Below are 15,842 nucleotides of genomic sequence, written 5' to 3' on the forward strand. Positions count from 1 at the left end.
AATAAAATAAATTCATAATTAAAAAAATTAAAAAATTAAAAAATTATTAATTACTCATTACTATATAATGAATAAATAGATAATTCAATTTGGAGATTTGATGTGAATAGTCAAAATTAAATTCATCTTATATTATTTTATTGTCATATAATGAAAAAATGGCTATTCCAATGTAGAGATTTATATAAATGGAATAGCTAAAAGTTAAATTCATCTTATATTCATCAAAAATATACTTTAATTTAGCTATTCCAACGAGAGTGCTCTTAAAGACATCCAAGCATCTTCTTTCCTTTTCTTTTTTTATTTTTTTTTCCTTACCTCTTTACTTTTTGAAATAGTTTTGATTTCTATTTTTATAGTATTTTAAATTAAAAAATTTATTTACAAGTTAATAGATGTTCTTGTAACTTAACAAAACTCTCGAAGCAGCCGATTCCAGGTTAATAGCTTTGTTTAGAGCCTATCGTCTCTTTCACCAAAGCAGTAAAAAGCCAAGTTTTTTCTAACGAAGATAGAAGGTATTTTTAGGATAGATTTGGGGGTGAGATGAGAATTTTATATTTTATTTTAAAATTTAAAATATTAAATTTTAATATTATTATTGTTTTGGAATTTGAAAAATATGTATTGGGATTTTAAAAAGTTGAATTGTTTATTATATTTTGTATAAAAATTTAAAAAATGTGTAATGATGAGATAAGATGAGATAAAAATTTTATATTTTGTTTGAAGTCTCAAACCTGCACTTAGTACTTCTTGAGTCTGCAAAGTCCGATTTCATTGATGGCAATTCTCTCTATGATTCGCTTTTCTTGGGTTCGAAGTTTACTTGGTTTCGTAGGAGAGATGGTACTTATATTGAGAAAATCTGGGGATCAGCCCATCTTAGAAAATCAGCCCCCAATTAGAATGCAACGCATCAGCTGCTTAGAAACGCGACGGCACCCAAACGGCATTCCTCTCTTCCTATTCGAACCCAGCGGGCACCCCACTCCATCCCAACCCAAACGCGATGGCACCCACTCCATCCCAACCTAAATTCGACGGCAGAGAACGGGTGCAACTGCCTCTCGACAGCGCCAAACATCATCCCCCACTTCATTGGCAAAAATATTTGATATTTCACAAAAATAGTATCACCATTATTAGACTCTGCAGCTTTCGTGGTGCAGTTCTTAGACACTGTTGCGAGAAAAAGCTCTTGTTGAAGTTATTGATACTTATCATTGTTCTGAACCTTTTTTGAGCTGGATGAGTCTTTTGATTTTATTGATGAAGCTAAAAGATTGGGTGGTGGCGTTTGGTTCACTTCTTGGTGGGAAAATCTAGAAGTTTGAGTTTTCCTACCCTATCTAGGCTACTCACCTTCAGGGTCATTTTCTTGCCCATGGATTTTGCATCAGAAGGCTTATTTTTTATTTTATTGCGACGACAAGCTTGGGTGTAGTGGAAGGGGAAGGGCTGGAACGTGGAAGGAGAAGGGGAAGGGAACTAATCAGCTGCACCTCAATAACCTCCATAAGCTTACGTGTAGCCAGCCCGTTGGTGGGGCTGTTTTTCCTCCAACAGCAACTGGGCTGGTCCAAAGCGCCCCTCATTTATATTTAGGAAAGACTTGATCGTGTCCTTGACAATCATCCCTAACTCTTCATTTCCTGTTCGAAAAATTAACTAAAATGCTTGATCTGTTGTCGTATAATGTGTGAATGAGCATGTAATTAAGGATATAATATATATATATATATATATATATCAAGAGTACAGAAACACGAAGAGACGAAATATTGGAAGAATATTACAACACACAAAAATGCTAGTTTCAATACATCAAACATTATTTGAAGTAGCATGATCATGTGCAGGGGATGGCGACTTTCGGCAGACTGGACATGTACTATTCATTCGGAGCCACTCGTCGATGCAATCAGCATGAAAGCAGTGTTTGCAATCCGGTATGCATCGAAGTATATCTTTGTTGCAGTACTCCGACAAGCAAATCGAGCAAGTGCCGTCATTGGGACCGGGGAGTCGCCGGCTCTCCCCGAGGACTAGCTTTTCGTAGGATTGAATGGTCGATTCGTCGAGACCCATCACTACAATGGTGGGCTGTGCTGACACTACTGCTACGACGCCTTGCGAGCTGTTGCTGCGCCCTGCAGTAGTAGTAGTATTGCGTCTGCCACGGTCCGTGAAACATGCGAAACATGCAACCCCAATAATGCATGTCATGACTGGTAAAGCGATGGAGAAGCAGATTATCCTGAATACTCGGAGATCATTGGGTAATCCGCCTGGAATTTGAAACCCATGCATTGATTAATGCATGTCCTGACGTTTAGATCGACTATAAATAGAGAAATTATGCTTGATATATTTGCACATATATATAAAAAAAAAAAAAGACAGTCACGTGCCACCGAGCTTTGATGCCACCGGGATGATTCTAGCTTTTGCTTAGACAAATATTTTCAATTAGAACATATAGAATTCAATTAGCTCAAGAGACCTCCACAAAGTAAAAACGTGGCATTATCATGATATGATATTATCAATCAATGATCTAATATTGACTATTGATTAGCCAACACTCACGTGGCATGCCATATCAGCAATGCTAGAAATATGTTGAGATGGCACCGAAATGTCAACTCGTACACAGCGCGCATCAATGCATAGGCCCCATGTCCCTAGCTAGAGCATCATTCAAGTGCACCAAATTAAATAGTCTAATTATGAGAATTAAGCACGTGCAAATCTCCACATAGATATTCTATTTGGGCTATTATTGTTTTTTTACGCTCCCTCCCTCCCTCCCTGCCTCTCTCTCCTGTGACTGAATTTATAAAAATAAAAATATTAAATGTCTCGAAAATGTATTTTGAAGATGTGTCTTGAATTTTTTTTTTACTTAATAATTAAATAAATATTTTTTAATGATATTATAAATTTTTTATTTCTTTTATAAATATTTATGATGATTAAAAAAATATATAAAATAAAAGAAATAAAAAATAAACAAACATTTTTTGCATGTTCGGTGGACTTTCAGGCTATATCTCTTAGGAGATGTAGCACTACTCTTATAAAAAAAATGTATTTAAAAGTAGAGAGTCATTTTAATCTCTATTAGACGGGCGAATGGTAAAGAGTAAGAGGCCCATGTAATAGGCCCAAGCCGCCCAACAGGTTAGAAGCTTATGGTTACAATGTATATTTGTTACCACAGGATCATATCGCCCCAATATAATTATTATGGTAATTAACATTGATAGAAGATATTTACTCTTATGAAAACGACAAGATATTCGAGATATTTATCATCGATATGTCAACTTGTTTATTCTACAATCATATCTCGAGAATCAAGCACTCAAGATCTCGAGATTTGGGGAAAGAATAAATTGTCCTTATTAGCAACACTCCACCCCTATATAAAGGACCAATGCCAGCAACTCGAAGTAAGATATCCAAACCTCTATTGTCAAGTATACACCTATATCTCTAACTTAGGTATCTGAAGTGTACCAGGCACATTAGGCCACCTTTTTTTCCTTGTTGCAGGTTAACGGTCGCAATCGATTGGCAGTGAAACACAACCGCAATAGCGGCACCTTCCGTGGGCGACCACGTGGTTTTCACATGTCTACTACGATGTGCTCCCAAACAACCCGTGACCAAGATACTATTTTTGCAAATATGGAGGTGCAGCTTATAGAAATGGAAGAACAATTAAAGAAGATGAGCGAAATGATGGAGGCCCTCCAGCAAGAGAACGAGAGCCTAAAATGAAAAAACCAAGCCTACAATGAGGGCATGGAGCAAGACCATAGTGAACAACTAGAAGGAGAAGCATATACTGCAAGCAGAACAAATGTTAAGGAAGCGGAGAAAAAGAATATGCATGATGAATTGCGCAGCCTTGTTGAAAAATGTGAGGAGATGGTGGTGCAAACCCAAATTGATATGGGGTATCAGTTATTTTCCCCCAAATCACTTCAAGATAATTTTATTATTTTTCCCCAAGTCTTATATTTATGATTATTCTTGTCTTGTTAGTAAATATTTGGTTTCAAGTTTTGGAAGTGATTTTGATTTTGGCCAAATTTCAATTTGGGCGAATCTCTTCTTCTTTGTGTTGATCATCTATTGGAACTAGCCGCCAGACTTAATCTTAATTTTGTCCAGCGTCAGTTGTCATCAGAGCTTAAGCATATTTCATGGGATTATATCTCATCAGTTTCCTTGGTTAGTATTTCTGTTAGTCGTGGGCAGGTTCAGAACGAGGAAGTCTCGCATTGTGATCGTAGCGTTCAGGATGTGATGATTGAGGATTTGTAAAAACAGGCAACAGAGTTAACCCGACATCTAGTGGCGCAAGATATTAGTGGTCGTGAGATGGAAAATCACGATTCTAATTCTAGTTTTGAGAACCCGTATCAGAATCGTGTTCTATTTTGGGAGCACTATGGTATGGAGGAGCATCATGGGGACTTTATTTTCAGAGTTGATTTACCAAAATTTCACAATACTCTTCAAGCTGAAGGTTTCGTTGACTTATTGCATGAGATTGAGAGGGCTTACTACTCTGAGGAATAAGAGTTTTACGATACTTATCTTAATGAATGAAGATAACCTAGTGGATTATGTAACTATTTTTGTTGAAAACATAGAAAGTTTGGGAAAAGAAAATGGTTTGAAGTTTTGAAGTTTGAAGATCATGAATTAACTTTTGAGACAATTAAGTATGTTGATTTTCTTGAAGTTGATGATTGTTTTTTCAAATTCTCCTATGCAAAATATATATATTTTTTTTGGATTTGAGACATGAGAAAGAAACTTGGCTCTTTTGGAGAGTGAGATGAGATGAGAATTTTATGAATAGTAATAAAATAATTTGTGAATAGTAGTGAGATACTTTGAGTTGAATTTTTTTTGGGTTTTGGGAAAGGAAATATAAAAAGTTGAATAAAGAATATTATAAAGTTAAAAAATTGTTAAATATAGTTTTATAATATTATTTTTGTTTATGGATTTAAAAAAATTGAATTATTTTTTATTTTCTGTTTGAAAGTTTGGGAAAGTTGTAATGATTAGTTTAAAAATTTTGTATTTGAATTATGTTTGGGAATGAGATGAGATGAAATGAGAATTTTCGAGTATAAGATCTTCAATATTATTTTATTTGAAGTATAAGATGTTCAATATTATTTTATTTGGAGTCGATCAAATCAATTTTAATTTTTTATAATTATCGGGATGATACAACAAAAGGAAAGAAAAATTGGTCTAATTGGACATCTGAAAGATCAAGGCAAGAAAGTTTAGAATTCGAGGGCGAATTCCATCAACCCGGTGAGAATGGTGCAAACCCAAATTGATATAAGGTATCGGTTATTTTCCCCCAAATCACTTCAGACTAATATCAGTTATCTTCCCCCAAATCATATATTTACGCTCATTCTTATATTGTTAGTAAATATTTGCTTTCAAAATTTGGAAGTAATTCTGATTTCAATTTTGGCAAAATCTCTTGTAGGATTCTTTTTTATTTATGTATTTAATTTTTATACAATAATTTAAATTTTTTGATTTTTGGAAAAATCATCATAATTTTGAATTTTGTAGCCATTTAAGTCTGGCTTGTGGGTTTGATAAAATAATTTCATATTTTACTTTTCATCAATAATTCTCAGAGTTGTTTTCTATGTTTTGGGTGAATCTCTTGTCTTTTTTGTGTTGATCATCAATTGGAATTAGCTACTAGAATTAATCTAAACTTTGTCTGGCATAAGATACCAGGAAGATATGAGGATCATCCTTAGTCGATCAGTTGCTTAACCGCACCGACTTACCCTATAGCTTGGAGGTGATGGACGTGTCGTTCCCACCAAAATTCAAGGTCCCATATATAGAGTTGTATGATGGATCATGAGATTTGGTGGACCACTTAGAAAACTTCAAAGCACACATGAGCCTTCACGGGTTCTCTGGAAAGGGGGCTTGTCGGGCTTTCTCATTAACGTTGAAAGGTGTGGCAAGAAGTTGGTTCAAGGCGCTACGATCGGGGTCGATTGATAGCTTTGAGGAATTGGCCAAACGATTCCAAATGCAATTCATGGTCAAAAGGAAGTGAAAATGACCCGTAGCATACCTCTTGACCATCAAATAGAAAGGAGAAAGCCTGAAAACATACGTCACCCAAATCAATAAAGAGCAATTAACTATCGACAACCAAGATGAGAAAATTACATTGGCAACCCTTCTAGGAATGGTATGATCTCGAAGTCCATTTATGGCAGAGCTTGCATGATGGATTCCGTCGTCATTTAGAGAATTCATAGATAAGGCTGATGATTTCGTCAATGCTAAAGACAATACAAGCCTTAATCGCACCATGGAAAGCGGAGATGAAAGAAGAAGATACGAACCTTCAAAGGTCAAGTAGTCGAAGAATCTCCGAGAAGACTAGTCGAAGCGATAATGATAAAAGGCGAGAAAAATGAGTGCCACCGAGGGGACACATCCCAAGGACCATTCACAACAACTTGAATGTATAGTCAGAAGACAGTTTGACAGATCAAACAGAAGGCGACAGAGCGAAGAAAGGATGATGCTTCTGTACCTACCACCAAAATGACACCCACTGGAAGAAGGATTGCTTTACACTAAAGAGGTGAGTTGAGGAGTTATGGGGAAGAGGCAGATTGGAGCACTTGGCGTGAAACACATGAAGCCTGAAAAACAGAAGCCTAGGTGAAGAACAAAAGATTAGGATTATCGACAAAGCAAAAGTTCGAGGAGGCGAAGATCAGCAAGTTACGTACCTCAACGAGGATGCCCCTCGTCAGAATTCGAACCTCAACGAGGCACCCCTAGGCAAAATACGTACTATAGCAAGAGCATTTGTCGGGGGAGGAACTTTTGCATATAGTAGAAAAGTGCATGCCCACAGAGCAAGATACGAGGAAGTATACGCAACATATAGACCTCCCAAACAACCAAGGTGAAGGAGCACAGAGAACATCTCTTTTAGGGAAGGTAATTGTGATGGAGTCTTGTACCCACATGACGATGCATTGGTGGTAACAATGTTGGACGCCAACTACACGACCAGGAAGATCTTGATCGACAATGGATGCACAGTCGATATCCTCGTTTGGGACGCTTTCATCAAGATGGGCATTGATCCCAGCAAACTACAATCGTTGCCCACACCACTGAAGGGATTCTCTGGAGATGTGGTACATCCCATGGGTACAATAACTCTATAGGTCACAGTCGAAAAGGGATTCCAAACTACCATCACTATGACCGACTTCCTGGTAGTCAAGGTCCCCTCATCCTACAACGCCATATTAGGGTGCCTATTCTTGAACAACCTTAGAACAGTCAGCTCTACTGACCATTTAAAAATGAAATTTCCAACAGAGACAGGAATATGAGAAGTTCGAGGCGAGTAAACTCTAGCGTGAGAGTGTTACATGCAACAATTTAGGTCGGGAGGAGCAAACATTTGTACCACAGACAACTAGGGTCAAGACAAAGTCCCACCCCCACCACCGGTCCCTCTCGATCAGAGCATTGAAGTGAGGAACGAGGAAAATTTGCAGCAAGTAGAAACCAATGAGTCATTAGAGCTAGTAATACTTCACCTTAAACGACTAGAAACCACAACATGGGTTGAGACCAAACTTCGGCTTGAGGTAAGAAAGTCATTGAAACAATTGCTGATTGAACATAGAGACATGTTTGCATGGAGCCATGAGGACATGCTAGGGATAGACAACGAGATCATCGAGCATCGCCTTTGTGTTAACCCTACCATTCAGAAAGTCTGCCAAAATAAGAGGTCATTTAGTACGGAAAAATATGCAGCCATAGCGAATAAGTCAAGTGATTACTCGTCGTAGAGTTCATCAAGGAGGCCCACCACCTCAAGTGGTTATCCAATGTTGTGCTAGTAAAAACGTCCATTGGAAAATGGAGAATGTGCGTAGACTTCACCAACCTCAACAAGGCGTGCCTAAAGGACAATTTCCCATTGCCACAAATCGAAATAACCGTTCATAAGACGAGAAGAAGACCTCATTCCGAATGAACCGAATGCTGAGCTTTATGGGCGCCTACTCAAGATACAATCAGATCCAGATGAACCAGGCAAACGAGGAGAAGCCCTCGTTTGTAACAGACCAAGGACTGTATTGCTACCAAATCATACCTTTCGGCTTGAAAAACGTAGGGGTAACATACTAGAGGCTTGTGTATCGAATGTTCTAGAAATAGATTGTGCAAAATAAGGAAGTTTACATTGACAACTTATTAGTTAAAAGCAAAGAACCGTCCCAACACTTGGAAGATTTGAAGGAAGCCTTCACCATGCTACACCAGTACAAAATAAAACTGAACTTAGTAAAATGAACTTTTAGCATCGATTCAGGAAAATTTTTGGGCTTCAAAGTATCTGAAAGGGGAATAGAAGCCAACACAAAGAAGATGAAGGCAATCATGGAGAAACCCAGAGAATAACTGGCAGAGTGGCAGCATTGAACATATTCGTGTCTAGGTCCACAAACAAATGCTTACCCTTTTTTAGAGTCCTATGCAAAGTACACCCTTGGAATGACGACTATGATAGGGCATTCCAAGCACTGAAGTAGTGCTTATCCAACCCGAGTAAGGAGACACGCTCTACATATAACTAGCGATTGTTCCCCACGCCATGTACCTGATAGGGCCCTTCCCATCAAGGAAATGAGGGGTAAGATTCGGGGTCGTCATCATAGACTACTTCACCAAATGGGCAGAACCAGAACCCCTGGCAATGATCACAACAAGAAACATCACCAAGTTCCTACGGAAAACTGTTGTATGCAGATTTGGGATCCCCCATGGCATCATCTCAAACAATGGATGGCAATTCAACTCGGACCATTACCGGAAATGGTGTACAAAGCTGGGAATTCGTTTCAAATACTCCTCCCCAGGACATCTCCAGGCCAATGGGTAAGTAGAAGCGACTAACAAATCCCTACTTGGGATGCTAAAGAATATGCTTATAGATAGGAAAGGAGATTGGGTGGAAGAACACCCAAGCGTCCTATGGGCATATAGAACCACTATCAAAACCCCGATAGGGGAAACCCCATTTTCTTTAGCATACGTAAGTGAGGTTGTGGCTCTGGTAGAGATGGGATTATCAAGTTATTGCATCCAACATTTCGATCGAGAGTAGATTGACAGGGCATTTGAGGAACACCTCGGCTTGGAAAGTCAACCCCAAGACCTTCAAGGTAGGCAACTTGCTCTTAAGAGAAACTGGAATAACCACACAAGAAGAAGTGAAACTTGGTCCCCATTGGGATGGACCAGAAGTCATGATCGCCAACCAATGACCCTGCTTGTATCGCTTAAGAGACGCTCAAGGAAAGGAACAGTCGCACCCATGGAATGCTGAGCATGTAAAGAAGTATTATCCTTGACAATGAAGAACAATGAATAAAGTTTACTATTTCCTCTTGCACGTCTCTTCGCCTAAAGCTTGTCGCCCACTAATATCAAGTCCTCAGACTCGCTGTGGAGGAACAATAAGGTGTGCAAGTTTTCAGACTTGGTATGGATGAACAATAGGGCACTTAAGTCCTTAGACTATGCAACCCTCGACCACTAATGCCGAGTTCTCAGACTTGCTGTGGATGAACAATAAGGCATACAAGTCCTCAGACTGCACGACCCTTGACCACTAATGTCGAGTCCTCAGACTCACTGTGGATGAACAATAGGTCGTACAAGTCCTTAGGCTGCGTGACCCTCGACCACTAATGTCGAGTCTTCAGACTCGTTGTGGATGAACAATAGGGCACGAGTCCTCAGACTGTGTGTCCCTTGACCACTAATGTTAAGTCCTCAGGCTCGCTATGGGTCAACAAAAGGGCATGCAAGTCCTCAAACTGTGCAATCTTTGTCATACCAATGCCCAAAAACATGTTAGAAATGTCGGTCAACTGAAACACACAACGTACAAAACAAAACGACTAAAGGCTTATCACAATTAATTAACATAAGAAAACGTGTCCATTTACTTAAAGCATTAGTCCATACAAAGGTGGCTAGCACAGCAAAGAAAAAAACTACAAACAAAAATGATTGCAATAAAAAAAGAAGGTGCCTAGTTCAAGTGGGAGGAGTTGGAGCTTATCACGAGCTTTAACCCTCCTATCAAGTTGAAGCATAAAGTCCTTTAGTTCACTCTACCTCTTGTACATCACGCTGTGGTTTCTCTTCATCTCCACATGCCAGCTCGACAACTCCTCCAACTCTCCCCTATTTTGATCCAGGTCGAGCGTTAGGCGTCGACACGCCTCAACAACATTGGTCACGACCTCGATTAGCTCATTGCAGCGCTTCCTCGCCTCCTTCAACTCCCTTTCGAGGCAAGACAATTGTTTCTGCTTCGAAGCTCGCTCGTCCTGGAGCACCCTTAGCTTGAAATGAGTGGAAGCAGCTTCCCTCCTCGCCCAATCAAGCTCTTCGTTGAGCACAACTCCATCTTCACGTAAACCAGCCAGGTCAACCTCTAGCAACTAAATGTATCCGTCGGCTTGGTCGAGGACTACCTCCAGTTTAGCCTTCTCGGTCTCTAGGCACGCAGCCTCCTTTTGCACCTAGAAGGTGAACATGTGCTTAGCCTTGACTTCATCTTCCAGGTTGGACATCTCATTAACGATCCAGGCCTCCAACTGGTCCACGTCATACCAAAACCACATACATGTAAGGATCTGAGCCCAAAAAGAAAAACAAGGGCCAAACTTGACAAACAACTTACTAAGGAAAGGAAACCTTTTAGCTAGGATGCCATGGCAAGAACGAAGTCCTCTCTCTACGTGGGCCCTACCACGTTGGGGCCCGAGAAGGACCAGTGTCCTCCTTACCTCAAGGAAGAGGCCCCAGGACACGAAAAGACTCCATAAGGTAAGACTGGGATTGCCCTCGTGGGCCCCCACCCTTGCCTCGAGGCAGAGATGAAGCAAAGATGAACCTACTGTGGTAAAGTCAATGGGCGGCAACTACACCCCAACCTGCCCCTCGGCACGAGGGGAATCCATCACGCCGCCATCCGCCCGAGCAGGGAAGGATGAGAGCCCCTCAGTAATAGGGATGAAGAAGGTCCCTCCTCTCCCCCCAAAGAGGCATTAAAGTGCGAGGAGGGAATCGAAACCCCACCCCCGCTCAACTCCGAGTTGTGGGGAAGCACTGGGGTTTTACCACCAGATATAGTTGAGGGAAGGGAGCCTGGAGTAGGCTCCCCTTCCCATGCCTCCCGTTGAGAGCCAAGATAGACTTGAGGCTCATTAGTCAGGACTCTGGTCTTAACTCCTCTAATCGAGGTCGTATCAAGGTGGCAGGCAGCAGAATCCAGGAGGCTACAAGTAAAAGCAAAGTCTATGTCCGCATCATTTTCATCGACCAACTCCCGACCGATTGGCGGGGTAGACGATAAAGCAAAGTCAGGCGATTAAAGGGAGTCGAGTCCTCACAAATGGAACTCAAAGTCGAAGGTAGTGGCCATATCCGAGAGGGTCTGCCCCATCAAATCGCCCAAACCATCAGAGTCTAGGGAACCCTTTTGGACAAGAGACTCATGGGACCGAGACTTAGGCGCCCCTTCAGGCTCACGACGGGACGTTTCCCTTCCTTCTCCAGTGGGGTCGTGAAAAGCCTATTCTTGCCTTGAGAATCCTTAGGCTCCTTCGGCAAGGGCGACCACTAATGCGAGAGTAGTCAAGCATCACCAAGAACTTGTCGATTTGGGCCTTTGTTAGCATGGCCTCTGTTCAAACAGATTCATGGTTGTGCTCGACCCAGGAGTAGACTCTATCCACACGAGCTTGTTTCCATTGAGAGAGGGTAACAACTATGGTTTTGTCATCGGGAACTTTTCCCCAAATGGCGCAAACTAGGAATTCTTCCTTATCAGCCTCTCTACTAGGGAATTCCCATCCTTGCCCAGAAACCTGGAATTCAAGTGACGACTTTCGAATCGAGCAAGGTGATATCGAGGGCAGGAGCAAAAATGGAAATATTACCTTTCAAAGTCTTGATTGTGTGGGTACCCAAGAACTCACTGGCGGTCAAGTCGGGATACCATTCTCCGACGGGTTCCAAAACCATCCTTCATGCAACACATTAGCACATGAGGGTTCTCCAGGCATTAGAGTGAAGTTGGGCCACTACTGGCTTCAAATAATTGACAATGTCACGCACCGGACAATAGAAAATAAGTTGTAACCCATGAGAAAAGGAATAGACCATGAGGGTCACCTTTTCAGCAAAACCCTCTTTGTCAACGACCCCCTAAGGGGGAACCTCAAGAATCACAGAGTTCGGGATTCTATATGAATCCCTCAGCTTTTGAAGATCAGCCTTAGTTAGGCTCGACAACCACTCGTAGCCCTCATAATAGGAAACACTCTGAGCAAAGGAGGACTCTAGGGGGAGGAGATCGGCTAGAAGAAGGGTGAGAAGAACTTTGATGAGCCATGGAGACAAACAAGGGATCCTAGAGAAAAGAAAATGGGTTTCGACAAAAAGCACAGGCAATAAAGAAGAGGAATATGCGAGAGTGAAAGAGGTAACTGGAAAGATGAGGGGGGCTACCTATAACCAAGGGTGTGACGCTTGAAATGCTCCAGGAAGAATACGAGCAGTCTTATAGCACAATCACCGCGTGTAAGTCCCACGATCTGGTGATGTGACTAAGAGCAGATACAAGGATGTCGCAATCCCCTCTGGCACGAAAGCACCACGAATGAACAATCGCAATGAATGACGCGACAGGCAAGAACCATTCGTAATCTTTAAATTCCCACCACACCGACGTGGCAAGAATTTATGGGATAACTGGAGAGTCATTTTAATCTCTATTGGACGAGCCCAATGGTATAGAGTAAGAGGCCTGTCTCATGGGCCCAATAGGTTAGAAGCTTGAGGGTACACCGTATATTCGTTATCACGGGATCATACCGCCCCTAACAGAATTATTATGGTAACTAAAACTAATAGAAGATATTTACCCCTAAGGAAATGATGAGATATTTGAGATATTTATTCTCGATATGCCAATCCGTTCATTCTACAATCATATCCAAGATTTGGGAATCTGGTGATCAAGACTCCAAGACTTGGGAAAAGAATAAATTGTCCTTATCAGCAGCACTCTACCCCTATCTCTAACTTTGGTATCAGAGGTATACCAGGCATACCGGGCCAACTTTTTTTCCTTGTTGCAACTTAATGGTTGCAATCAGTTGGCAATGAAACACATCCGCAATTAGAAGCTTACTTATTTGAGACATCCAACACATCAATGTCATTAAACTAGCTAACATAAAAATAGTAGTGTTCTTGCTTTTTTTTTTAGAACTACAATGAATCTCACAAGAAGTGATGTGTTTAGACATCAACTTGTACAAGTACAGAACTCCTACAATTATTAGCGAACTATATACATTCATCTTGTTATTTAAATATATTTATTCCTCTAAGTGTGTGTAGTATTCTTGTAACTATTAACTTGCCATGATAAATGTATTTGAAACAGCTACCTTTATCTATAAAATAAATCAACTTTTTTCGTTGTAGTTTATCTTAGATTCTCAAAAAGAGATATATCACCCACTGGATTGCTTAAAAATCACTAACAAGAAGCAATAGGGCAGGGAGGTAGTGGCAAGTTTACTGCAATATCTTTACACCTGTACTGGACCCAACAGCAAAAACCAGAACTGCCTAGAAACCAACAAAAGCGTGAAGTACCAAACCAGAAAGAAAGTACAGAAGGATGTCTAGTGAGACGTCATTGTAGCTTAATTGATGGAACAAAAACAAGTTAGCATGCAAATGATGAGGTTAATTTGTGATCTGATTCTGAAGCAACAACTAACTTAGATTGCTTAGAGTACTTTGTTTCGGGTTTTTTATTTATTTATGCAGCTTAGGGTCAGCCATATTGTTTAATATGATATTAGAAATTGATCTTTTCTTGCCCTTATCCCACGGCTCCTATCTGGCTAGTTGCCATCTTTTCTTCTTAGCCAACTATATAATGCAATATCTAAGTACTGTTATTATCTTATTCAAGTCAATTAATATAGACATATATATATATACACACTAGTACGTCATTGCAGCCTATTATTATATTATAATGACCCAGTCCGAAAGTTGACATGCACTCTCCTTTGAATTTTGATTAATTCCCAACATTCTTAGTATCGTATCTAAGCAAATATATCGTTTTAAAAGATGCAAAACGTTATGAAACAAGAAAGAGTTACCTGATTTAAGAGCACTAGAGAGACAACCAGTTTCTTGACTCGTATTGCTCTTGAACCCACAAAAAAAGCCTTGTTCTTCACATTTTCCACAATTAGGTAAACTCCATGTTAGTTGAAGATCTTCATTGAGGTCTGCAGAGAATCCATCATAAAAAAGATCTTGCTCCGTTACCGGAACTTGCAACGTAGTAAGGATCTTGCATGTCGGAGATGGCAAATTTACAAGAGTACTCAAGGATGGAGTAGCAAAAAAGGAAGTTGTGGAATTGCTAAGGCAATCCATGGCAATGAAACCAGGCTTTGTGGACTGAGATGGGCAGCTGAAAAATGTGTACTCATGGGAAAATGCAGGAACAAAAGGGGAGCCGGAAAGATTGAACTGCAGAAGCCGTCGAGGAAGGCAATTATCAGGGTCGTAAAGTTTTATCATCTGCATCTCATAATCAATCATCCGCACAAAGAAATCTCCAGAATAAGGGAGTCTTAGAACCGTTTTACCCTGAGTGTTGCAGCTCAAGTTGAAACCAGGATAACCACATGAGTTGTTTTGGCCTTCCTGGTACTGATCTTTATGATGTAGTTGGAAGGGAAATCGAATAGGGATGGTTTTTCTGCCACACATGTTGGAGAGCAGGCAAGGCTGTTTAGCTGCTTGTATAATGGGTAGGAGGAAGAGGAGGAGAAAGAGGTGATCTTCTACTGTAAACATGATTTTGAAAGGACTGAATCCAGAGGTACTGGACATGCAGGCTTAATTAGCATATTATTATAGCCATCATATTATATATATATTTATAGCTTCATTTTCCAACTAAGATAAATTACTAAATAAATCTAAAGTCAATGTTTATGCAACCGTTCTTTATTAATTAACTTGTCTAACTTCGTTTTGAATAAATGATATTGGTAAAAGCCATTATTTTAAAGCAAGGAACCTTTCAGTTACCGGTATAGATGCTACGGGAGACCGCATACAATTGAAATAGTTTATATTTGTTTTGCAAAGTAATTACTAATGGTCAAGATTTGTTCATTTTGAGTACAAACATTGAAAAAAATATACAAGATAAAAATAATTATTAATATCTAATGAATAGGTAAAAATGAGAGACCCGAGGAAACATTTTTTTAAAACTTGGTAAAAATGGATGCTTTTGCTCCTTGGAAAAAAATAAAATAAAATGTAATCCTAATCTTGTGTTTGGTTATACAAATCCCAGTGTTAACACCTAAAATCGGTATAGCAAATCGGAAGGGAAGAAAGATCCATTCCGGACCCCGCTGAGGTTGTTTGGGCCTCGATCGGTGTAGTGTGGAGCCCCCAACAGTAATCTGGTGCGACTGTAAAGTGTTAATCCATTCCTGGTGGAGACATAGTTGCTGGAGCTCCCATTGCCAAGTTGAAGAAGCCCCTGTGGAAGTCGAAGTCTCCTAGGAGAAGCTCGACCAAAGGTCCCCGAAGTTATCTCATTTCCTTCATTTTATCTACTGCCCCTTGCTTTACGT

At 40.2% G+C, this 15,842-nt stretch overlaps 1 protein-coding gene across 1 annotated transcript; it reads right to left on the reverse strand.

The window, feature by feature from the left end:
• Positions 1-1,828: 1,828 nt before the first annotated feature.
• Positions 1,829-15,064, reverse strand: LOC108989263 (putative RING-H2 finger protein ATL21A). Its single transcript, XM_018962812.2, has 2 exons — positions 14,337-15,064; positions 1,829-2,294 (listed from the first exon to the last, which is right to left on the reverse strand). Exons 1-2 carry the CDS (start codon positions 15,043-15,045, stop codon positions 1,831-1,833), a joined length of 1,173 nt encoding a protein of 390 aa, XP_018818357.1. The 5' UTR covers positions 15,046-15,064; the 3' UTR covers positions 1,829-1,830.
• Positions 15,065-15,842: the final 778 nt, after the last annotated feature.

The sequence above is a fragment of the Juglans regia genome, chromosome 7 (assembly GCF_001411555.2).
Source record: "Juglans regia cultivar Chandler chromosome 7, Walnut 2.0, whole genome shotgun sequence".
NCBI classification, from domain to species: Eukaryota; Viridiplantae; Streptophyta; class Magnoliopsida; order Fagales; family Juglandaceae; genus Juglans; species Juglans regia.

Coding starts and splice junctions, on each gene's coding strand:
- LOC108989263 (XM_018962812.2), bottom strand. CDS start 15,045: ATGTTTACAGTAGAAGATCACCTCTTTCTCCTCCTCTTCCTCCTACCC. Junction 2,295..14,336: donor CTCTAGTGCTCTTAAATCAG/GTAACTCTTTCT, acceptor TTCAAATTCCAG/GCGGATTACCCAATGATCTC.